This window comes from Cololabis saira, chromosome 11, assembly GCF_033807715.1.
Source record: "Cololabis saira isolate AMF1-May2022 chromosome 11, fColSai1.1, whole genome shotgun sequence".
Classification (NCBI taxonomy): Eukaryota; Metazoa; Chordata; class Actinopteri; order Beloniformes; family Belonidae; genus Cololabis; species Cololabis saira.
Window position 1 is genome coordinate 27,488,710 of NC_084597.1, and position 23,659 is coordinate 27,512,368.

General features: G+C 39.4%; 1 protein-coding gene and 1 long non-coding RNA gene across 2 annotated transcripts; one reads left to right on the plus strand and one right to left on the minus strand.

Moving 5' to 3' along the window:
* The first annotated feature begins 129 nt into the window (after positions 1-129).
* LOC133455303 (rod cGMP-specific 3',5'-cyclic phosphodiesterase subunit beta-like) lies at positions 130-12,898 on the plus strand. The gene is made up of 23 exons (XM_061734266.1): positions 130-667; positions 809-1,120; positions 2,609-2,761; positions 3,170-3,259; positions 3,401-3,541; positions 3,634-3,708; positions 3,837-3,901; positions 4,196-4,262; positions 4,356-4,403; positions 4,506-4,655; positions 4,855-4,998; positions 5,238-5,303; positions 5,411-5,560; positions 5,659-5,766; positions 6,007-6,116; positions 6,617-6,704; positions 6,792-6,892; positions 6,982-7,089; positions 7,166-7,229; positions 7,330-7,404; positions 7,534-7,617; positions 7,783-7,939; positions 10,270-12,898. The coding sequence occupies exons 1-23, from the start codon at positions 509-511 to the stop codon at positions 10,320-10,322; spliced, it is 2,568 nt and encodes an 855-aa protein (XP_061590250.1). The 5' UTR covers positions 130-508; the 3' UTR covers positions 10,323-12,898.
* A 583-nt stretch (positions 12,899-13,481) lies between these two features.
* On the minus strand, positions 13,482-21,805 carry LOC133455304 (uncharacterized). Its single transcript, XR_009783494.1, has 4 exons — positions 21,722-21,805; positions 20,495-20,549; positions 13,706-13,804; positions 13,482-13,576 (listed from the first exon to the last, which is right to left on the minus strand). It is a non-coding gene; the product is annotated as an uncharacterized LOC133455304 (long non-coding RNA).
* Positions 21,806-23,659: the final 1,854 nt, after the last annotated feature.

Sequence of the window (23,659 nt, forward strand, 5' to 3'; positions counted from 1 at the left end):
TGAGATTTTAAGATGTGCTCTTGAGCCACTGATTGCACTGATGCACAGTGAAGGCTGGACGCTTTGGCCCATATATTCATCACTAGATGATCAGCTGATGAGTTTAGCATAGGCCGATCCCTGCTAACCTTCAGCACTATCTGCTGATGACAGAGGGATTGTTGGGATTCAGCCCTCTGCCTCCTCCTCAGGGCTCTCCCTCTTGCAGTTCGCTTATCCTACTAGCAGAGTGGGATTATTTAGTTGTTATTTTTTTATTTATTTTTTTGCTGGCATTTGAATGTGTCCAGCTCTATTCCCCCCTGTCTGTGCAACACCAGGTTAAGATGTGTTTCTTTCTTTAGGTTATAAGGTGGCTAAAAGTAACAGTTACTGCAACTGTTGTTTTAGTTTATTGGGTTTGTAGCTGGGACAGCTGGAGGCAGCTCCATCAGAGCAGCAGTGGACCCAGCTGAGCTGAAGAGAGACAAGACAAGGGAGTTTTGGAGAAGAGGAGAAACCTAGAACCATGGGTTCGCAGAAAGAAGACGTGGAAAAGTTCCTTAAAGGGAACCCGGCATTTGCTCAAAAGTATTTTGCCAAGAAGATGAGCCCTCCTTCAATATCCAAGATATCAGGACTCCCAGAGACACAAATAGACTTCAGCCAGCTTCAGGAACTCAGCCAGGTAATCTAAATATTTCAATTACATAAATTATTATAACCTGGTTGGTTAATAGTTAACTGATGAGCTCTTAATCAGTTGATACGTTATTCAAATCTTGTGGAATTCTTAAAAGCAATAATTTTTTTCTCTTTTTTTTTAAAGGTTGAAGAAAGCACTCTAATGTATGACCTAATCACGGACATGCAAGAGAGCGTCAACATGGAAAAAGTGGTCTTCAAGATCCTGAAGAGACTCAGCGCGCTCATCCACGCTGACCGCTGCAGCCTGTTCATGTACCGGCAGCGGAACGGCATCGGAGAACTTGCCACAAGGCTCTTCAACGTCAACACGGAGTCTCAGTTGGATGACTGCGTGGTTCAGCCGGACTCTGAGATCGTATACCCGCTGGACTTGGGAATAGTCGGCAACGTGGCCCTGACCAAGAAGACTGTTAATGTGAAAGATGTCAAAGAGGTAAATGGGGGAGGAGGCTGGGGGTGTGAGTGATGCCCAACAGAGATGTTCCCCTGAGTTTAAGATTACAAAGCCTTCTCTGAACGGAGTTACAGATATCCAACACTGTTAGAGATACACTAGTTTACCAATGTGTTACTCCTGATATAACCACCAGATGAAACTCAAGCGTTCCCCTATAAACCCAATACTGTCGTTTTAATCAGGACTTAATCATTTATCTCCCTAATTATCGTTATTTGTACGTTATATACGGTGACTGGATATGATAAGTAAAGTCAGGGCGCTTTTCAACTCTCTCCTGTCTGCAACATAAAACTTGCCATAGGCTATAGATGTGAAAATAAAATCCATGTGATCTAAAATATAATTGGCTGGATGTTAGAAAACCACAGTTTATAGAATGTTAGCATCTACACTTACACTTTTCAAACCAAATCAAAATGATGATTGTGTGCGAAGTTTGTAGGAACAGTTCATTAACAAACGCTGATGAATCTGCCCACTTTCTTGCGTCACTGCAATATCTAATATAATATAATATAAGAGCTAATCGCCCACAGCTAGTGTACACTTGACCAAGTGAGGGTGTAAATCCCCCTCAGACATAATCCAGTTATTTTCAGATTCCATCAGCCTCTAGATGTGGATTAGAGGCCTCTGCCATTTAGTCAGCAGTCAGCAGGAACATAAAACAGATGTGTTCAATCTAAATTTAGATTTTTTAGAGAGAGAGTTTATTTTATTTATAACAGGGACAATACATATTAATGAACATATACATGTAAATATGCAAGATTATAGCCAACGGCTAATTTTCATCTTTAGTCCCTTCGGCAGGTTAATGTCAACAACATAAAATAATAAAATCAATATAAAACAACAGTAACAACAAGTAGAACAGTTAGCTTCCATGGCCAGTAAGCAGGAGGAGCAATTACAAGAGAGAAAGCGTGTCCTTAAAAACACAATAGGTCAGAAAAGGAAAAGAAAAGCAAAAACAGTGAAAAGTATAGTGGATCATGAAACATACAGGCCAAGGGTCAGGGGACCATACGGATTTCAGTAATATTAAATGGTAAAATTAGGTATCAAAGGGCTGATTAAAGTGCAGAGTGCTGAAGTGTTAAAGTGTTAGGTGCGTAATTATATTGCAGATTGCCCGATTGCACAGTAAATATAAAGTGCTATTTTAAATGCACAATACTCAGTACATATTACATTGATTAAATACCAGCAATGACAGTTTTATGGTACTGGGAGTACCCATTTTAGGAATATAAAGTGCGTCTTGCCTTGCACATAGCCCTAATACTTAAAAAGTCAATGAAGATATAAAAAATAGCGAAAATATTAATGGAGGAAGAGGGAGGTTTTAGGTTGAACATCTTAAAAAAACAAAAAACAAAACAAAAACAACAATACGTATTATTTAAATGTACAGATGCATATTCTAGCACACAAATAAAATGTTTTCTGCTTTTTCAGAACGAGCACTTCAGTACATTCGTCGATGAACTCCAAGAGTACGAGACCAAGAGCATCCTGGCTACGCCCATCCTCAATGGCAAAGACATGGTGGGAGTGATCATGGCTGTGAATAAGACCACAGGGCCACATTTCACTGCTGAGGATGAAGATGTGAGTCCGGAGCACACAAGCCACAATGCACAAATCACAAAAACAAAAAAATAAAATGAATGAACAAAAAACAAAAACCTGAGGCCACAAAGTGAAAGTTTGACTTCCAATTTATTTATCACATCAGCAGCTTCATCGCACTCAAAGTTTAAAACATTAATCTGTAGACTGTGAAGCTCTTTGGACAGCACATATGTTGTGATGAAAATTAAAAATACTAAAAGAAAGGTGTATCACTAGTCAGGAAGTCTCCTGTGCTTCAAGTCCAATAGGAAGTCCAGTGAGCATCAGGTCATTAATCCCTGATGTCAATACAAGTGAGGGAGAAACTTAGTCTGCAATGAACCACCCTGGACCAAAAGCAGGTTCATAATTGGTAATGTTTATTTCCCTCGTTTTCCCATTCAGCTCTTCTTAAAGTATCTGAAAATTGCCAATCTGAACTTGAAGATCTTCCACCTGAGTTACCTACACAACTGCGAGACACGTAAAGGACAGGTACAGGGCTGCACAGGCTTTCATCAAAATATTCCTTTTTTTTCTTTTACAAATTCCATATGAATAGAAATACATGGTACTTATTAACTCTATTTGCTGAATGTGCCTCATGATGACTCTGCCGTGTGCCGTGTCTCCCAGCTGCTGCTGTGGTCTGCCAACAAGGTGTTTGAAGAGCTGACAGACATCGAGCGACAGTTTCACAAAGCCTTGTACACAGTCCGAGCCTACCTCAACTGTGACCGCTACTCGGTTGGTTTACTAGACATGACAAAGGAAAAGGTAAGATTGTCTTTGCGTGTCCGCCCACATTTTATCTTTGCACATTTAAAAGAAAACCATCCAGCTACAAACTTACACTCGTGTCCCTCCAGGAGTTCTTTGACATCTGGCCTGTGTTGATGGGAGAGCAGCCACCTTACTCTGGCCCTTTGACCCCTGATGGCAGGGTGAGATTCTTTCTTCTACATTTCTCATCCGATTAGTAGAACCTCTCTGCTTTTGTACATCCTGCAACCAAACTTCTTTTGCTATTTTTTTCTCTCACTCGCTAATTTGCATTTTCTTCTTCTTTTAGGAGGTAATTTTTTACAAAGTGATTGATTACATCCTACATGGAAAAGAAGACATCAAAGTCATACCGTAAGCAAAACCCATGTCATATTTTGGCTTCCATATTTTATTTAGTGTGATTTATTGACTAATGATCAGGAATTCTGATCATTTTGCTCATCATGAGCATCAACTACATGTTGATGATTTAAGTAACTTATATAACGCAGGCCACTTTATCAGGTACAGCAGCTATATCTAAGAAAGTGGCCAGTGAGTGTATAGTTATAGCCGTTACAGTAGATGGTGAGTTGCTCAATAACAGATTGGATACAGTCTGGGATCATTTCTGATGACTGGCCTCTTGATTCATAAACCACACAGCACCCCAGCTCCAGATCACTGGGCCTTGGTGAGCGGCCTGCCCACCTACGTTGCAGAGAGCGGTTTTGTAAGTATCTTTTTATTGCATTGCAACAAACTGCTGGATACTGGTGTCATACATTCCTGAAACTGATCAGCCTGTTCATTTTCTCCTTCTCAGATATGTAACATCATGAACACAGCTGCTGATGAGACCTTTAAGTTTCAGGTGAGAGATGCACCTCCCAGGTGCTCAGGAAGCTGCGCAACAAAGAGCATCAAAACAGTTACGAGATGGATTATGTTTGTTTTTTTTTTCTTTTCGTTGCAGACAGAGCCGCTGGATGCCAGTGGCTGGACCATAAAAAATGTGCTTTCGCTCCCAATTGTCAACAAGAAAGAAGAGATAGTGGGTGTGGCGACTTTTTACAACAGAAAAGATGGGAAGCCTTTTGATGATCATGACGAAAATCTCATGGAGGTAAAATTAAATTATTGTATGCAACAGTCAATTACAAGGCATGTACATGCTTTCTTACGCATAGTTCATATACTCACAATATACTTATATGTCAGAAATTTTGAATCTAGAAATACATAGATCCTGTAGATTCAAATTATATGCATAAATTACATCCTGATAAATAAAAGTACTACATCCTGGCTTGTCTATTTCTCAGGCGTTGACTCAATTCCTTGGATGGTCAGCTCTGAACACGGACACTTACGACAAGATGTACAAGCTGGAGCAGCGGAAAGATATTGCTCAGGACATGGTGCTCTACCACGTCAAATGTCGGAATGATGAGATTCAGAATGTTCTGGTCAGTCTGGTTTTAGTGATTCACCGTTCAACACCAAAAACGGGGTGTCCTTCTGACTTCAGTTGGGATCATCTTGTAAACATGAGTTAAATAATTTAACCAAAACGCAGGGGAAACAATCCATCACCCACCTGGGCATAGCGCAGTATTTCCCGTTTTCTTATCTCACAGCTACTTGTGATATGTGCTCCCTTTTTTGTCCCAAATGTAAAATCCTTTGGCGTTTTCTTCTCTTCCAGAACACACGAGAACTCTATAACCTTGAACCTGCAGAGTGTGAAGAAGAGGAGCTCTACGATATTTTGGTAAAACTGATGACTCCAAGCACATGAGTGTCTTATAAGAAAAAGAAAAAGGAAATCTGAGTTACTCACACATTTCTTTTACATTATGCAACTCTTCGCTTTCATAGAAAAAGGACCTTCCTCCACTAATCAAGAAATTTGAGATCTACGAATTTCGCTTTGCGGATTCTAACTGCACAGAGATGGACCTGGTGAGGTGTGGGATCCAGATGTACTACGAAGTAGGAGTGGTCAAGAAGTTCCAGGTCCCTCAAGAGGTAATGTTTACACACACACATATTGTATGTACACAATCTAACATTTCATCTTCAAATTGTCTGCAACCAGAAATGGATTGTGTACCCTGTCCTGTCAGGTGCTGGTTCGCTTCATGTACTCGGTCAGTAAAGGCTACAGGAAAATCACGTACCACAACTGGCGGCATGGCTTCAACGTGGGACAGACCATGTTTACACTATTAACGGTATCAGCTTGTGCTTTGCCTTCACCTCCATTTACAAAAGAATTTAAAAAAGATTGTGTGCTTTACTTTTATGCAAAACGCCTAAAACTAATAGAAAGTCCCAGGATTTTAGACCTTGTAGCATTTGACCAACTCTTGAGTGTGTGTGTGTGTGTGTGTGTGTGCGTGTGCGTGTGCGTGTGTGTGTGTGTGTGTGTGTGTGTGTGTGTGTGTGTGTGTGTGTTTTGTTTTTGTGCTCAGACAGGGCATCTGAAACGATACTACACTGATCTGGAGGTAATGGCTATGATAACTGCAGGATTCCTGCATGATATTGATCACAGAGGGACAAACAACTTATACCAGGTCAAGTAAGTGCTTTGGGAACTCGGGGTAACTAACTTTTGGAATATATTTATACGGTATAGAAAATCTGGCACTTTTCGAAGTGTACACCGGTTACTGTTAGATTTTTACAAACATCACTTTTTATTGTCTTTAAATGAAATGATTTTTGATATACTGTGTCAATGAGTAGCTGTAAGGAAACAGCAAACTTATCATAACATAATAAGTTACCTCAAGGAGTTGATAAATGGTATAATGGTCTAAATGGTTGATTTTGTTTTAAACAAAGAGTATGATAGAAAAATGAGGAAAAGTCTTTATATCAGTATTGTTTAAGGGAAAATCTACACTTTAAGAACTTGAAAACCTGCTAATATATGTAGTTATACTTAGATAATAGATAAATAGATAATAATGCATTCCCAAAGATGATTCTTTTTTTTAACCGAGTTTTAAAATACTTTTTACTGATGGTACTAAAACGGATGTCTGATATGTGAGTTCTCTTCATTTACTCCAACAGATCTGGCAACCCTCTGGCCAAGTTGCACGGCTCCTCCATCTTGGAGCGACACCATCTAGAATTTGGAAAGTTCCTCCTGGCTGATGAGGTGAAGAAGAGGGCATGATTACATGTGTGAGTGATTTAACAGTCACTAAATACGGTGATGCCCATCTCTCTCTCATCTCATTTGCAGTCACTGAATATCTACCAGAACCTTCACAGGCGGCAGATAGATCACGTGATCCATCTCACAGACATCGCCATCATCGCCACTGACCTGGCTCTTTACTTCAAGTCAGTACAGTCCCTTTTTTCTGTTTCCAGCCAGCTCCAGCGGTATAAATAATCTTGAAATGTTTTTTTCCACATTTTACCTACCCCAGGAAGAGAACCATGTTTCAGAAGATTGTGGATCTTTCACATACATATGAAGATGAAAAGAAATGGGTGGACTTTATGTCTCTGGAAACAACTAGGAAAGAGATTCTCATGTAAGTACAACAGGCACACGCTGCATGTTTTGATCCCCCACATTTCTCTGAAACTGGAAATGTTTTGACGTTTCAGGGCTATGATGATGACTGCATGTGACTTGTCTGCCATCACAAAGCCCTGGGAAGTCCAAAGCAAGGTGAGAAGCATAACATTAATGAGTGTAATTTAGCTCTCAGCTTGTTTTACAACATCATCATGTTTGAATTGTTTAAGAGACAGTTGCGTGCGTCTTTCAGGTTGCTCTGTCTGTAGCAGCAGAGTTTTGGGAACAGGGTGATCTGGAGAGGACAGTACTGGAGCAAAACCCAATTGTGAGTCTACAAGTTGTTGGCGTGAATGGTTTTTCTGCGTGAAACTTGTCTGCAGACATATGCCACTTGTCACCTGCATCACATATTCACATACTGCTAAGCAAATATGTAATCCTGTCTTTCCAACAGCCCATGATGGATCGTAACAAGGCAGCAGAGCTTCCAAAGCTGCAATGCGGTTTCATTGACTTTGTCTGCACGTTTGTCTACAAGGTAATGTTTAGTGTTTCTTTTCAGTCTTTACTGTGAGTTTACCAACTTCAATTTTTCTGCAAAATAGACAGAATTTGACTAATAGTCAGGAAGAAATGTATTATCTTGTATTTTCCCTGCAGCATTATCAGTTATGACACTCCCTATACTCCCTTTCTTTCTCAGGAGTTTTCGCGTTTCCACCCACAAATTCAGCCTATGCTGGATGGCATCCTTAACAACAGGAAGGAGTGGAATGCTAAAAAAGAGGAGTATGAGGCTACACTCAAAGTCATAGAGGATGAGAAGGCTGCTAAAGAAGCTGCAGCCGGAGGGGCCAAGGGTAAGCTTTTCAACAAGAAATGTCATTCTTTACCTAAAGTTAGGGTTCTAACTACCATTAGGCAACACAGAATATGTTCAGAACAGGTAAAAAATATCTTGGGATCCCAAAAGCAAATGGCAAGTATAAAGAGGCTACTACAAAGACAGTCATGACTAAGTATCAAAAAAAATTAAGAAAGTTAAATGGGAAGAACCAAGTCCACACATATGCCCTGTAAAGTAATTATATACCCTGCCGGCATGGAGATGGAAGCAATTTGTGTCGATCCAATAGACCTCCTCACAATACCTGCAAGCAGGGCCGCCGCAAGGGGTGTGCGAACCGTGCGACTGCACAGGGCCTCGCGCCCCAAGGGACCTCGCGCTATGGGCTGTTTTTTTTTTTTTTTTTTTCAATTTTTTTTTTTTTTTTCCCTTATAAATATCAACAGTCACGTTCCATTACAGACCTAAATGTGTACTAGTCTGTGCATATCAATAAATATTTGTGCAATGATGCGCGTGTCTGTTGTTCAATACAACTGATCAGACCAAGCGCAGACACAAGGTGCTCTGATCCAGACGGGTGGAGTTGGAACAAACACAATGTCGAGAGAACGAGACAGATTCAGGAAATTTCGATCAGGGGATGAAAAAAGAAAAAAAACTAAAGAAAATGGAAGAGTTTAATGCCTCTCTGAAAGGCACGTTTGATAAATTTGTTACAAAAATCACCGATCCGACCGGGTGTCAAGCAGCCGTGGGGTCCCGCGTCGAGGCAAGCCAGATGATGATGAGGCAGGGGAAGGTATCCAGTATTTTGCTAATTGGAGAGTTAAAATTGCGCATATAGACACCCGATCCGACCCGAAAAACCCCAAAAATTTCGCGAGGGCCCCCCCAGCCATTTCGCACAGGGCCTCGCAAATCTCCCAGGCGGCTCTGCCTGCAAGGGTTTACTCTAAGCTCATCACTCTGAGATTGTATACTGAGTAATAGGAGGGAGGCTTGGAACAAGTGAGTCAAAGCCACCTTTGAGGACGAAACAACAGAGATCTGGAAACACTTTCAGAAGAAGGCTCCCAATGACAAACTAAGTTTCTCAGGCAGCAGAAATCAGATGAGGAAGAAGGGGAGGAGGAATAACCATCATGAAAGGAGAAGTTCCTGCATGGCATGTACTGTCAACTGTACTATCAAACAGATGGAGTGACTGATTTCAAGAATTCCTACCAGTGGCTAATTATCAGCACCACAAGCACCCTGAATACAAACAATAGAGGCCATGCTCTTACAACACCACACAAGATCCTTGGAGTAGGCTGTGCAAAGATACCCCCAAGACAATCCAGGACATAACACCAAAGTGTATGTGCATGTAGGTATGCCATACACAGAAACCGCAAGAGAAATGTGAAAAGGAAAATGGAAATGCATCCTAAGGTGGTGGTGAATGAATGCTTAGCAAAGATTCAAAGAGAATTCCAAATCCAGACTGAAAAACTGGTGTTGGCAACCCAACCAGACATTGTGGTGGTCCACAAACATGTAGCAATCTCAAGTAACAGCAACATCAAAAAGAAGAAATTCAAGAAGTAAAAAAATAAAGAAAGAGAGAGAAAGTAAAAAAGATTTGAACAGCGTAGGCAAAAGTGTCAGCAGTGGCAATTGGAGCACTTGGGGCTGTGACCCCAAAACTGGAAGAATGGCTCGAAGAGATTCTGGGAACAACATCAGCAATCTCTATCCAGAAGAGCAAAGTCCTAGAAACAGATAGGATACTCAATAAAACTGTAAAGTTTGAGTGTGAAGCTCCACCCCCATCCACACCCAAGTGAGCGAGTAGAGAAATCACTTCCTGTTAGGTATCAGGACTGACTGCACCTTGTAGCTTACATTTAAAGTGTTTGATTGACAGCACTTGTTGGACTGGGTAAAAACATTTCCATGTGCAGTGCAAATGTGAGAAAAAGTAAAGTCTAAAAAACTTTGTTGACTAATTTCTAAACAACTCAAGAGAGTAAAGACTGCTCCAAAATCAATACCTTGTACCTCAACTGCAACTGCAACAAGTTTACAGCTGGCAACACAGAAAAAGGCTTTTGGAGGAAAACGTCCTTTCAGATCCGACAAAGACTGATAGTTGGCCAAAATGATCAGAAATATGTTTGCAGGGGTAATGATCATTGCATTGCCATATGAACTAGGATTGATGCAAACTTTGATGGAACTGCATTCCTGCAATTAGCCTCAACACAAAAACGGAACATTAAGACTTCTGCTCTGACCCTTCACATATGCAATGAAGCATATATTTTACCGTATTTTTTTCTTTTTTATTTCTTGTAGCTGCTGCAGGAGGCTCAAGTGGCGGAGGCTCCAAGACCTGCTCCGTGTGCTAAAAGATCAAAGACCTGTTTACCAGAGTGTAAGTAGGCCCTCATGACGGACTGGCTTCAGAATAATCTGAGAACCACAGCCAAGAAATTCTCACTGCCAAGAAAAAAGAAATGTCAGAAGGTCAGAAACATGGATGCATGCAAAAAAATGGTTCCAATCAAAAAAGAAATACCTGAAACATGAGAGATGTTCATCACGAGAGCCGAGTTTCATCTTTAAGAAACATTGAATAATTGAGCTAAAATATGAGTAACATAGGTTATATTAGCTACAAGATTGATAAAACAACAGAAGAAGCTAATCTCTCGCTAGAAATTGACATATACATAGAATCAATATTCAAGATTATTTTTGTATTCCGGGTGTCTCTTATTTTCAAGAGCTCCCTTTCTAGAGAGCTAAAGTTAGTTATGCTGGATGTGTGTATTGTGTGGATGTGCTTGTTGTCACATTTCATTTAATGTACAATTACCACAACTTTTTATATACATTCTTTCCATTTTTGTTTCATAAAGCGTTATTCAACCCAGCAAGAATATGACATAAACTGTATATACTTTATGTAAAGGATAATGCCCGACGAGGTGTACATTATCATAAATATATGGACGACGCGGGGGCGTGAACCGTTTTGAATCCATATGTTTATGATAGTGTACACCTCGAAGGGCATTATTCCGCTTATACCACGGTCACTTACCAAAAAACATAAATATTAAATCAGTTATTCATGCTTTAGTGTGTTTTCAGTTTAAACGATTAGTTTTATAACAAGCCACAGCGGAGCGGCTAAATGGACTATTTAATCTCTCTTCTGCAGCCGCTTGTTGGTTTAAAGTTTGTGGCTCACGATCCTCGGCACTGCTTGCCAGAGCATTGGGAGATGATAAAATGTTGCTCCATTTTCGTCTCTCCTGTACTGATGGAGCCCAGTAAACCTGCAGGCTGCTCTCACAGCGATGACCAGTCACCGACATGATCTGGCGAGTTTCCAGCCCGGCATCAGAGATGGCTGACAGCTGTGCTCCGGAGGCTATGTCACCTCCGTGTGCCGTTTCTCCGGTTTCTTTTCATTTTTCCTTTCTCTCCTCTTCTGCATCCCAGTCATCAAAATGGTTAAATTCACCAAATAAATTAAAAGAAATTACAAAATCACTCATGTCGCCGCCCTGCGGTAGCCGGCTCTTCTTCTCTGTATCTCCGTTGCCGTGGTTACTACCTGGCAGTTGATCCAGAGCAATGATATTAAAGTTATCAGGCAATTTGACCGAACTTGTTTTCTAGGTGTAGGTTAGCACTTATAACCTACACCTGCCAGCCAATCAGAATCGAGTATTCACACAGACCGTGGTATAAGTAGTAAATACCCCTGTACAATATGTATTATGAGTCAATGTAATAACTGAGCAGACTGCTAGGTTGGAATATTGCCCATTAGTCTTTTCCCAAAGGTTTAGTATTTAAAAAATCTGTAAAAAAGTATTTTAATGTTCACTTCTTCCAGTCACTCACCATTTACAAATGAGAGTTTGTTTACCTTCAGAGCAGGGAATTATAGGTGTCTTAAATACACAAGTTAGTAATGCAGTTGATTATGAATATCAATGCAGCGTTGTAGAAATTTTAATTTACTATCAGAAGTTTATAGATGTTAATTTGTAATGCCTTTATATTGTATATACTGTATGTGTGAGAGCATGTGTGAGAGGAAACAGCTAAGGATATATTTTACGATTGTAGTATTACAAAGGTCTTCTGAAATAACGGTTTTATCCAGAATGTCAAGTGGTTCCAGATAAAACTGACCAAATCAGGTTACCATCATGTTAAATTATTGATCTATTGTGCTTTGTCTATATTTGTGAACTTAAAGATGAATTTAAAAACAGCGGGCCCAGTGAGTTCACTAGACCGGCTTGAGAAAATAAGTTGAAATATTTAATAATAACCCCCATGAAAATTAACGTCCGCACTGAACCCGAGGTGAGCTGCACATTTTCTGGGGATCAGCAGAATTGATAATAATCACTTGTGTCATGTGAGGGGAAAACCATAAAGAACACGCAAACTACAGACACTGACAGGTGAAGACCCAAACCCAGGACTGTGGCGCTGCGAGACAGCAGAGCTAACCGCGGAGGCATCAGGCTGCTCCAACAACCCCCTGGGGCACAGAGCTGCTGGAGACAGCACCAAGCAACAACTTAGCTTTGTGAGAGAACGTGTACATACTGCCTCACTTCATGTAAATATATATAAAAAGAAACATATTTTTCAACTTGAACTAGAGATGCTTATTTTAATGTAGTGATGTCTGCAAACATTGGCAAATATGTGATAAAGTAATTGTACTTCCCTTATTGAATTGTATTTATCATGCTTGTCTCAGTGTACAGTACAGAATTTTAAAATACTCCACATATTATGTAATATTTGGAAAGTTATATATGATATTTTTTAGGTATTAACTGAGGATTCATCCATATAGACTAATATTGTACAGTCATGATTTCAAAGCTTGCAACGTTATGTGCTCCATCTATACAATGATGACTCAAATAAAGCAAATGTATTTTTATGTGGTTGCTTAATTAATTCTTTCCTACGTGATGGAAACAGGTGTAACAGATGAAAATCCCTCCTCTTTTATAGATATAATAAAACAAGCAAGGTGAAAGTTTCAGTTTGGATGTTGCATGCAGCATTGTGAAATGTGCCACAGGCTCCACATAGTTACAATGCTGCAATTAGCATTAAACAGTAATGCAGATCTCACGAGGAAGGTTAAAATATTACACAACACACAAGAGTATTGAGGGATAACTTCTGTCCACACTGCACTTTCTACTACTGGACCCTGACCCTAATCCTGGGATTATTGCTAAACCAGGCCAGGATTACAGCGCTGTTCCCGTCTCATCTCCCAATGAAGGACAGGTAAACCCCTGTTCTGTTCAGGTAAATACCTGTTCTGGTCATTACACATAAGAAAAAATAATCTGTTGTTTATATTATTTGCAACTAATGAATGAAAGAAATCATGATAATGCATCTTAACTCCCTCCCTTCACCCTTGATAAACATCAGCTTTATTCTCATTTTCTGTTTCAGTCACTAGAATTCAAACAATAGAATATGTAAAACAAATTCAAAAACACAAATTATTACATGAAAAAATATTCACATTTTTTATTAAGTTTAGAATATATCAGCATAGGTCCAGATGCAGTTCATTTAAGGATGGTGTCAGAATTTCCTGTAAAGAGAGAAAAAGACATTTTGTGAAAGTAATGTAAGAAATCTGAAATATATATAGAATAAATTTAAGATTAAAAATACAAAAGCTCTGTTTGGGTAGTGGACTATGAGATTGTAAGTGTGCTACCTTCAGACAATTGTTTGTAGATGCGCTCCCGCTCCTCTCTAACCTTCTTCTCAGCTTCTTCAACCCTCTTCTCCTCCTCAGCGATGGGTTTGAGGTAATCTAGGGAAAACCAAGAAAGCAGCTGGTCAATAGCAAATTCCCAATTGTGCAAATACCCTACTCACATTTAGAAATACCAGCGTCCTGCGACCACATTAAAAGTGGATTTCACTTATGTTTCAAGGCTTGGAGAGAATAATATTTGAAGATTTGCAAATGATTTACACAGCAAATCTGAAAATGAACTGTCTATCTAAACAACAACAAAAAAAAAATCACAGGTGTGTAGCCTTAAAGGGGACCTATTATGGCATCTAATCCCTATTTTTAAACAGGCCTTGAATGTCTTAAAAACAAGCTTTTGATTGTTTTTGCTAAATAAATTAGAAATTCAGCCTCTAAACCATGTCTTTATCATCCCAGTCTCTAACCTTCTCTATGTGGGATTCTGAGTGGGTGGGGAGGCTATGATAATGAGGCTCTGTGCTGATTGGCTGCCTGAATGACGCGATACACCGCTACGAAAAAATGGCGGAAGCTCCGGCCGGCGGAGTTAAGGCTGATTTATGGTTCCGCGTTACACCAACGCAGAGCCTACGCCGTAGGGTACGCGGCGATTTAACATGGAACCATAATTTAGGCTTTACACCGTGTCATAACTGCATGCACGCAAAATCAATTCCATTGCTTTATTTTCTATTGGACTGTCCTAACTGGCCGCAGCGAGGAAACAGTCACGGATGAGGAACGGCTGATCCAGTTAGTTGAAATGAGAAGTTATCTCTAAGATAGGGCTGTTCGATTTTGCCCAAAAATAAAATCTTGATTTTTTTCTCTCAAAATCCGATTACGATTATTTTGTGAATTGACAAAAGGCAAAGAAATTATTTCAAATATGCAGTTTTTTTATTGAACATTTGCCCCATTGGGCTTTAAGTGTAAACTTTGCTCTTATTAAACCAAAAATGAATGAATAAAGTGCAAAACTGTAAAATAAGTTGAAAAAAGGTTTTAAAAAAATATAATAAAATAAAAAGTTTTATCTCTGAAAAAAAAAAAATCAGCAAATCAGCACTTGCAAACATACAGTAAGTTATATTTCCAATTAAATAAAACAAGACATTTTCTAATTAAACTAAACTGGGTCTTTGCATGCTAAATAATAATGCAACCCATGAAGGAGATAGAGGTGTGTAATGTCAGTCATTACATTTGCTATTCACATTTGCAAGTTTGAACACGAGCCGGTCTACGGTCTACCGCATCTGGCTTGAGGGATGCCCGGTGGCATGTTACAACGCCCCCTCCTACACTAAAGAGCCTCTCCGATGGGGCACTTGTCGCAGGTATTGAGAGGTATTTCCATCAATCATTAATATGGTATCAATCATTAATATGTGTGCAGACAAGGTTAAAAAAATGTTTTTTTAAAAAGTGAAAAATCGATTTTACGATTTTCACGTTTTAACATCGTTCTAATTACATAATCGCGATTACGATTTAAAATCGATTAATCGAACAGCCCTACTCTATGATGATCCTCATTTCGCTACAAAAACCTCAATAAAGTGGCAGCTGCTGGAGGGAGATGGACAGAGAGCGTTCGATGTCACGCAGTGCTACGCGATAGTCGGACGCTCACATGCAGTTACACGGTTTTATAGTTGTGGGCGTGGTTTGCATTTTGGTTACGTAACGAAAATGCGCAGAATCTGAACGGCTCGTAGAAGTCACATCACACTGGACGGCTCATCCGGGCGGCTGTACAGACACTGCAGAATTTGGTTGCTTTCCTCCTTCTCTGAGTTGGCAGGCTGAGGGGAGACCACTTTATATATTTTAAAGCAAGAAAAAAAAACGTGTTTTTCACAATAGGTCCCCTTTAAGAAAACCACTTCTCAGTGAGGCTAATCTGGAAAAAAAAGGCTTCAGGCCATGTTGTCTTATGACCCTGGATTTACCCTATAGTGATGGGTGCTTAAGGGTAAGAAGAGAGGCAGATGAAGTGATACACCCATCATGCCTGGAGTCCATCATACAGGTTGTATGATCTGAAGTTTCGGCAGTTGATCGGGTCAAGGTTCAGCAATGTTATGTACCCAAAGAATGAGGTCAACTGACTGCCTGAATATACTGAATGACCATGTTATCCCATCAATGCTTTTTTTTTTTTTTTCTTCCCTGATGACACAGGCATATTACAAGATGACGGTTCCAGGATTCATCAGGCTCAAACTCTGAAAGAGTGGTTCAGGGAGATAAATCCCACTGAGAATTGTTGGGGTGGAAAAATGTACCTTTGCATGCCATCTTCTAACTTTTCATGTCATCCAGTTTCTTTGGTTTATTTTGTCATTGATCTGAATAGTTTCATATTTCATGTCAAATACAATATCCATGTCTGCATAATTATTCTTCATCTTTCAAATGCATTTAGTGTAGCCTACCTGCCGTCTTCATTCATAAATGTAGTCAATAATTTTTTCTCTAGTTGCGCTTGGTGGACTACGTGTTCGGAATAAAGGACATGTGAGAAACCAAGGGTGCGTCCCAATACTCCCCCTCGCCCTCCTTTTCTTCCCTAACCCTAACTTTTGCGCGTTCCCGTGAAGGTAGTGGTGTCCCAGTTCCTCTTTTCACCTAGGGGGAGGGGGCATAACGAGGGCTAGGGGCTGAGAATAGCCCCTTCAAATCGAGGGATTTCAGATGCTGACTTGGCGAGCGAGGGGGTATGAAGATTTCCCAGAATGCTTTTCGTCGTCATTTGCGGACTGAATCAAAAAAAAAAACATGGAGGACATTTCTGGTTTTTTTGGGAGTAAAATCAATATGTTGAGTTAGTTTCTGCATAAAAATGCATTTTGATTACATTTCTCGGCGCAAACCGATATTTTACTTTCATAATATTCACTCAGTGAATGTACATCATCCCTTTTTTGTCCGTTGTTCGCTAAGATCGCGCCGGAATATGGTTACGTAAGCTACGTAAGCTACGCCGTAGGCTACGTAAGCTACGCCGTAGGCTGCGTCTATTTAAAGCTCGCCGACCGAGGAAAACATGCTTTACAGACTCGTCTCGATTTTGAGCAAGCAAGCATTTTTTCATTTTTTTGAGTCAAATGGCGAACCGCAAAGAGCAGGAGGATATTGAACCCACAAATGTAAGTATAATGTCCCATGGAATTAAAAAAATCACAGTGCTTTTGTATGTTTTAACAGTTTGAACAGTACATAGAAATACCACATTGTTTATTGTTTATTTTTAATACCAAAGAGTGAAATTACCGGAGTCAAATTACTTGTTGGACAATGTTCGAACCTGGCCAATAAAGCTGATTCTGATTCTGAGTTAACGTAAGATAATGCATATGTGGCTGCATGATGAGTCGGGTAGATAACATTGCCGTGTCCTGTTAACTACTCGTTAACTCTCATATTTTCTACAAATGTGTTGTATATTTCACATTACTATAAGGCAGCAACGTTATTTGGGGGGGGGGGGTTACGAAGTAATAACGTCGCTTGCTGCCTTGTTATCATAGTTCAAACTTTTTTTGTTGTTGTTTGTTTTTTTTACGAGGACGTTTGTGCATTGCAGTAATCACATTTCATTCCAGGGACTCCGGATCAGGTCCGACACCTAATAAGCTTTAGGGCTACCAACGAGGAGAATTTTACTAAGAAGAAATATGCTGCTAAACCACTGTGGGAGTGAGTGATCTAGCTATCTGCTTGCAGAATATCTGTGATGGGGTCCTTAACCATGGTATAACTACTATTCATCACTGTTTTCTGTTACAGGAAACTCATCAAAGAGCTGGAACTGGAGGGAAAGGTGACCACAGCAGCCTCATGGCCTTTCTACAAAGAGATGCATGAGGTTTTGGGGTCCAGACCTTCAATCCAGCCTCCATGTTTGTTGGCGTCTTATGAAGATCCCTCGCAAATACTCATGGTAAGTTTAGCAGTAAAAAAGCACAATCTTATTCCCCAGTCCTTCTTCCTATAGCTAGCTTGTGCTACGACCGGTGGTTCTCTAACTGTTATTTTCTTTTCAGAACATAATCGACCCTCCATCCTCACCGGTGTCCTCTCTGACAAATTCAGAGGAAAGCACAGAGGTAATTTTTATTTATACAGTGATAATGAACCTGGTATGATGTTGTGGGTGTTTATGATAGTCCAGTCATGTGTGTAATCAACATGTGTATCCATCTTTTTTATCTCAGAACACTTTGGAAGACGCCAGCACATCGGCCTCAAGCTCTGCCTCACCAGCTGGAAGAGGAAGCTGGAAGCTTCAGGCATCAGGTCCACTTTCCCCCCGATCCCCCCAAAAAAAGAAACTCTCTATGCAGGACTTCCTTCAAGCTGAGGCCGCCAAAGAAGACAGAAGATGTCAAAAGAATGAAGAACACATGGACAGGTTCCTGAACCTTTTAGAGAAAATGGTGGACCAGACACCTCATCAGCAGTAGCAGCACATACACTGCAATTTTTTTTTTGTACATATTTCTGTGCAAATTTTTTTATATGGAACAGCACCTTTCTTTGTTCTGCGTGCAATGTTTACTTTTTTTCTTTTTAAAAATGTTATTTGAATATAGCAAATAAAGCCTTTTTTAATGCAGATTCTCTCACTATCCTTATTTTACTATTGATCTCGTTGTACAGTTTATAATTTGAGACATTACCTTACTTTGAGAAACCCCAGAAGAGAAAACTGTTGTGTAACAAGTTTTATTAGACAATTTAAAAGTATTTCCAAGTGAGTAAAACCACACAAGTACAAAACTATATGAAGAACACATGGACAGGTTCCTAAACCTTTTAGAGAAAATGGTGGACAGGACACCTCATCAGCAGTAGCAGCACATACACTGCAAACTTTTTTTTTTGTAAATATTTCTGTGCACATTTTTTTATATGGAATATATGTGCCATATTAACAGAGCTACAGCTGAAATTAAAACAGCTTTTGGCTCTCAGCTTCCTGATCAGGCTAGGGATGGAAACGAGGGGTAGGGGGAGAATTGGGACAGGCACCTGGGCCAAGTGCCCTAGATCTCAAGTGCCCTAAAATCTCCCCCTTCTTTTTTAGGGCTTAGGGAAGAAAAGAAGTGCGAGTGGAGAAAAGAAGGGCGAGTGAAGGAGAATTGGGATTGGCCCCAAGACAAAAGTCTGGGGGTTGTAGTTTCTTCTCCTCCAGTGTCACCGGATGTATTTTTTCCCTTTTCTGGCAGCACCGGATAGGACGGGGAGACGAGCCTGCAGGATCCCTCAACCACAGAACGGTCTAAAAGTCTAAACCACGCCCTCTCCACCTATAGTATAAATGTTTTCGTTGCGGTCGGATCTTTTTTATTGCATCTGGGATTGATCACTTGGACTTGTTAATATAGGACCCATGAGCTCACGATTTTGTACAATAAACGCTTCTGGTGAATTTTGACTTCTTTAACAAAGAACTATGACAGAATTTTTTGGGATGTCCTGTAGAAGACTTTTGGGAGTGGTCCAACTCTCCCATCAAACAGATCAGTTTGGTATTACTGTAACTATTTTGTTCATTACCAGAACATCTATCAATAATACATATAAGATGAACAAATATCAATATATTTCATGATATACGTTAGTGGCATAACCTGTGTCACTTCTAGTTGTATCCACAAGACAATCACAATCCACAACTCTAACCTAAATTTCACGCATAATTTTCCTACATGACAGACATTTCTTCATCCTGAGGTTGAAACCACTGAAATCTAGTCGTTTCAATGTCTTGTGCAAACCAATTACTTAGAAAAAGACATGATTTAGTTATGTTATTGCATTTGTCTCGGGATAGTGTGTGTCTTGCTGTTGATTTTATATATCACTGTGCAATGCAGTCAAATCAGAAAACCAGTTCTCTAATAATAATGTCGGGGAAAGTAAAAATATAATCTTATTTCGCAACTGTGTGAACATTTCATGTTGGAAGGAATTGTTTGGCTTTTGTATAGGAGTTTTGGTTTATAATGACTATATTATTAGATAAACAAAGACGGATTAAGGATGGACATGTTTTCATGTCTCCTATTTTGAAAATATAGCGCCACTATCTCAACAAGATAAAATGTCTCAAACCATTTCAGTTGCACTTCTGGACACCTGTAAAGAAGGTAGACAGCCATGGTGTTTAATTATTCACTCTTGCTCTTTACCTACTGTGCTGAGCGAAAAAGTGGTCCAAAATTTAAAAAAAAAAAAAAAAGGATTTAGAAAAAACGTGCATTGAAGATGTATATTCAGAGTGTTAGAAGGAAAATATGCTCATGTGAAGGCCTCACTTGGCCATTTTACTTTTATTTAATTTCATTATGTCATGTGAACCATCTATTACTGGTATATGACTACTTTTAAAGTTCTTTTGTATAACCATTCATTAATCAACAATGTGCTTGTGATATGATACTGAATGCTGCTGTGGCCCACACCACACCTACCAGATTGTACAAACTGTAATCCTACACCCACTTTCTACTGTCATTCTACACCCACTATAAACTCTGCTGGGTGCAGACAGGTTGTACTTTACAGGTACTGTGCTATCCGTGCAAGAAATAAATTAAGTCTCAGCCTATTTCTTCAGATCACTGAGTGTTTTTCTCTCTAACACAGAGCAACAGAAATGTGGGTTTACAATACAACACCATGACAGATCTTGTTTTTTTTAATAAACTGTTGTTCATAAATTGCACTTACCAAACCTCTGTTTGCCATATATCACTCCGAGCAGCAGGGCGGACCATCTGGCCGTCTAAAATAAAACATAAAATGTGTTTGTGAGTAAAACAACTAGAATAAAGCAACTGTGACACGTCAGCAAGACCAGGCATTTTTTGTGAATAAATGCAACTGTGAAGGCTCGAAGTTATTTCTATACCTGTATAATTTATGCATTTATTTATATCACTAGGTGACCTAGGGCTGGGCGATATATCGAGATTTTAATATATATCGATATATTTTCAAACGAGATATGGTACGAGACAATATCGTTTATATCGATAGTTTTTTTTTTTAATGATTTTGATATAGCTTATTTTGTGACAAATTGACTTGAATGTTTTATTTGAGATTTGCACAAATGTTAACCTCAGTGGAAAAGTCTGCCTGTTACTGTCTACATTGTATTAATTGCACAGTGTATTTTAATTTAATTGTTATGCAGGAAAGGGATATTTGTTTTATTTTATTCAAGAAGCATTTTTATTCTATATATGCAGGCAGTTTATTTTTATTTCATTTGTTTTATACATTTTGATATTGTGCAGACCTCTGTTAACAAAGGAACCTGTGTGACATTTGGCACGAGGCTTTCTATTAAAACTGACTGTTTTTTTAAGGGTTTGCCTCAGAAAAAAATGAAGCTAACAGAGATGCTATGCTATAATGCTTTGGGGGAAACCCCAATTATGGCACATAAAAAATATTGATATATATCGAGTATCGCCATTCAGCTAGAAAATATCGAGATATGACTTTTGGTCCATATCGCCCAGCCCTAAGGTGACCTTACATCACGTAACATATCGGTGGTATCAACATAGGGTTTTTTCCCTATTTCTAAAACCACTCTGTGTAAATCTATAACCACATTGTGGTTTCAGTTAAGATAGAAAAGGACGGGGCGAAGTTCAGTTTTTTTCTTTGACCTTTCAAAAACAGAACACGAACAAATACTAATATCACAAAACACGTGTCACCTGCAACGGACAGATGTACAGTATGGGTTGTTTTTAAAATAAATGTTCATCTGCATCTCAATGTCACTGCGAGCACCATCAACCCAGCCGGATAATAAAACTACCATTAACCGTAAGTTTGGTAACTTGTCTCTAATACCGGAGGATGCTAATGTCTACAAGACCCTACCCTACTCAAAATACAAGTATACAAATATTCGGGCACAATTGTAATTGTTTTCACCTTAATGAGCGGTGACACTACGACCGGAGGAGCCATGATGAATGCGGACGGAACGTCTTCTTCTTCTTCTTTATATTTCCGGCAGACTAGGCACGGTTTAGTGCATTGCTGCCTCGCACTGGTTTCTTTGTGTCATTACAGCTCTGAGCCACACTGCTCTATATTCTACAAGATCAGTGGCGTCAATTCAGTGGAAGCTAAGGTATGGCAAGGTTACGAGTCACAGAACTTAACTAGAGTATCAATCAAAACGTCCAGCAAATATTCATCACAGAATCTGCTATGGAGCTTATCTGTGGGGTCAAGAAAATTGGAACTTTTTCAAATGCAGTCTGCAAAAACTCAAAATCTTACCAGGAATATTTTTTCCTATTTCTAGTTAAAATGTCTCATTTTTAGTCATTTTTAGTCTCATTACACTTAAAACAAGAGTCATCGCCAGAAAATAACTTATTTGACCATTTTCACCTGTTTCAAGTAAATTTTCAATTGAAATAAGTAGAAAAATCTGCCAGTGGGACAAGATTTATCTTCTCATTACAAGAAAAAAAAAATGTTCTACTTATTTTAAGTGAAAATCTACTTGAAACAGGTGAAAATTGTTGTTTTTTGAGTTTTTGAGTCTCTTAAATGTAATGAGATTTTTTTGACTAAAAATTAGACATTTTAACTAGAAATAAGACAAATATTCTTGTTAAGATTTTGAGTTTTTGCAGTGTAGTAACTTGTGAAATCGATCATGTTGTTCTGATTTGCATTTGTAGTTATTTTATATGTATTAAATAATAGAATAATCAATACAACAAACATTTACATTTTCCCTTGAAGCCAAGGTGTGGCGGCTGCCATACCTTGTCATACCCAATTGACGCCCCTGTACAAGATAGACCTGTAGATCTAAAGTGAACTACCTCCTCAGCAGCCTCTCTCTGCTCCAGCCCTTTACCCAGCATATTTGGGAGAGAAAAGCTCTTAAAACCCATCTCTGATAATGCTCAAAATAGTTCCCTTCTTTGCTCAGCATAAGTTGGACAGTGCATCATTACATGCATGACAGATTCCAGTGCTCCGCAACTCTGACACTTGCCGTCAGGATGCTTCCCCACCAATACTAGCCCACTTGCCAGCGCACAATGCCCCAGTCTAAGCCGTGTCATCTTGATGTCATCCACTCTTTGCATGGTCACTCTCGCACTAGGCTGCACTGATGGTTGGATGTTATATATTTTCCTCCCTCTACTATCTCCCTCTCACTCCTGTTGCCACTGATTCTGGAGTTTTTCATAAATAATGCTCCTACACTCCATCGTTCCAAATGGCACTCCCACATCTCGGACAGAACGTCACTTCCGCCCGGAGCGGAAGTACTTTTCGTAAATGAGAAAAATGTAAAATTAAAAAGAAACATGCTTTCTACAGTGCCTTTGTCTTAAAAAAAATGATCACATAGTAAACGCATTCAACGTCAGAAAACTTAATGCGAAAGTAAATTATGTACAAGGATCCAGAAGAGATTAAAGGTGTTATTGGGAAGGAAATTTACCACAAATGTTTTTTTCTTTAAATAGATTTTATTTTTCCACAATGAGCCAGATAGACTCACCTGAGTAGCAGCTACACATTGTATATCAAACTTTCAGTGTTATTCCTATCTGTGCAATAAAGGTTTTCACTCAGCAGTGATTTAAGATAGAATGTTTCAGGGTTTCACTAGGTGTGCTGCATGTGTGTTAATCAGGGATGTGCAGAGACCTTTGGAGGGGCAGGTGCTGAAATTTAAAAAGGGACACATGGAACAAAACTTTAACACTTCCTGTCAATAACTTTTGCTACATTTGTTACTTTGTTACATTACAATACACTCCTTTCCCCTCTCTCTCAATCTCCTCTCCGGGGGAAGGACCGAGCCGGGGGCGGAGGCTGTGGCACACACTAATC

Coding starts and splice junctions, on each gene's coding strand:
- LOC133455303 (XM_061734266.1), top strand. CDS start 509: ATGGGTTCGCAGAAAGAAGACGTGGAAAAGTTCCTTAAAGGGAACCCG. Junction 4,263..4,355: donor ACGTTGCAGAGAGCGGTTTT/GTAAGTATCTTT, acceptor TCTCCTTCTCAG/ATATGTAACATCATGAACAC. Junction 7,618..7,782: donor TCTGCACGTTTGTCTACAAG/GTAATGTTTAGT, acceptor TTTCTTTCTCAG/GAGTTTTCGCGTTTCCACCC.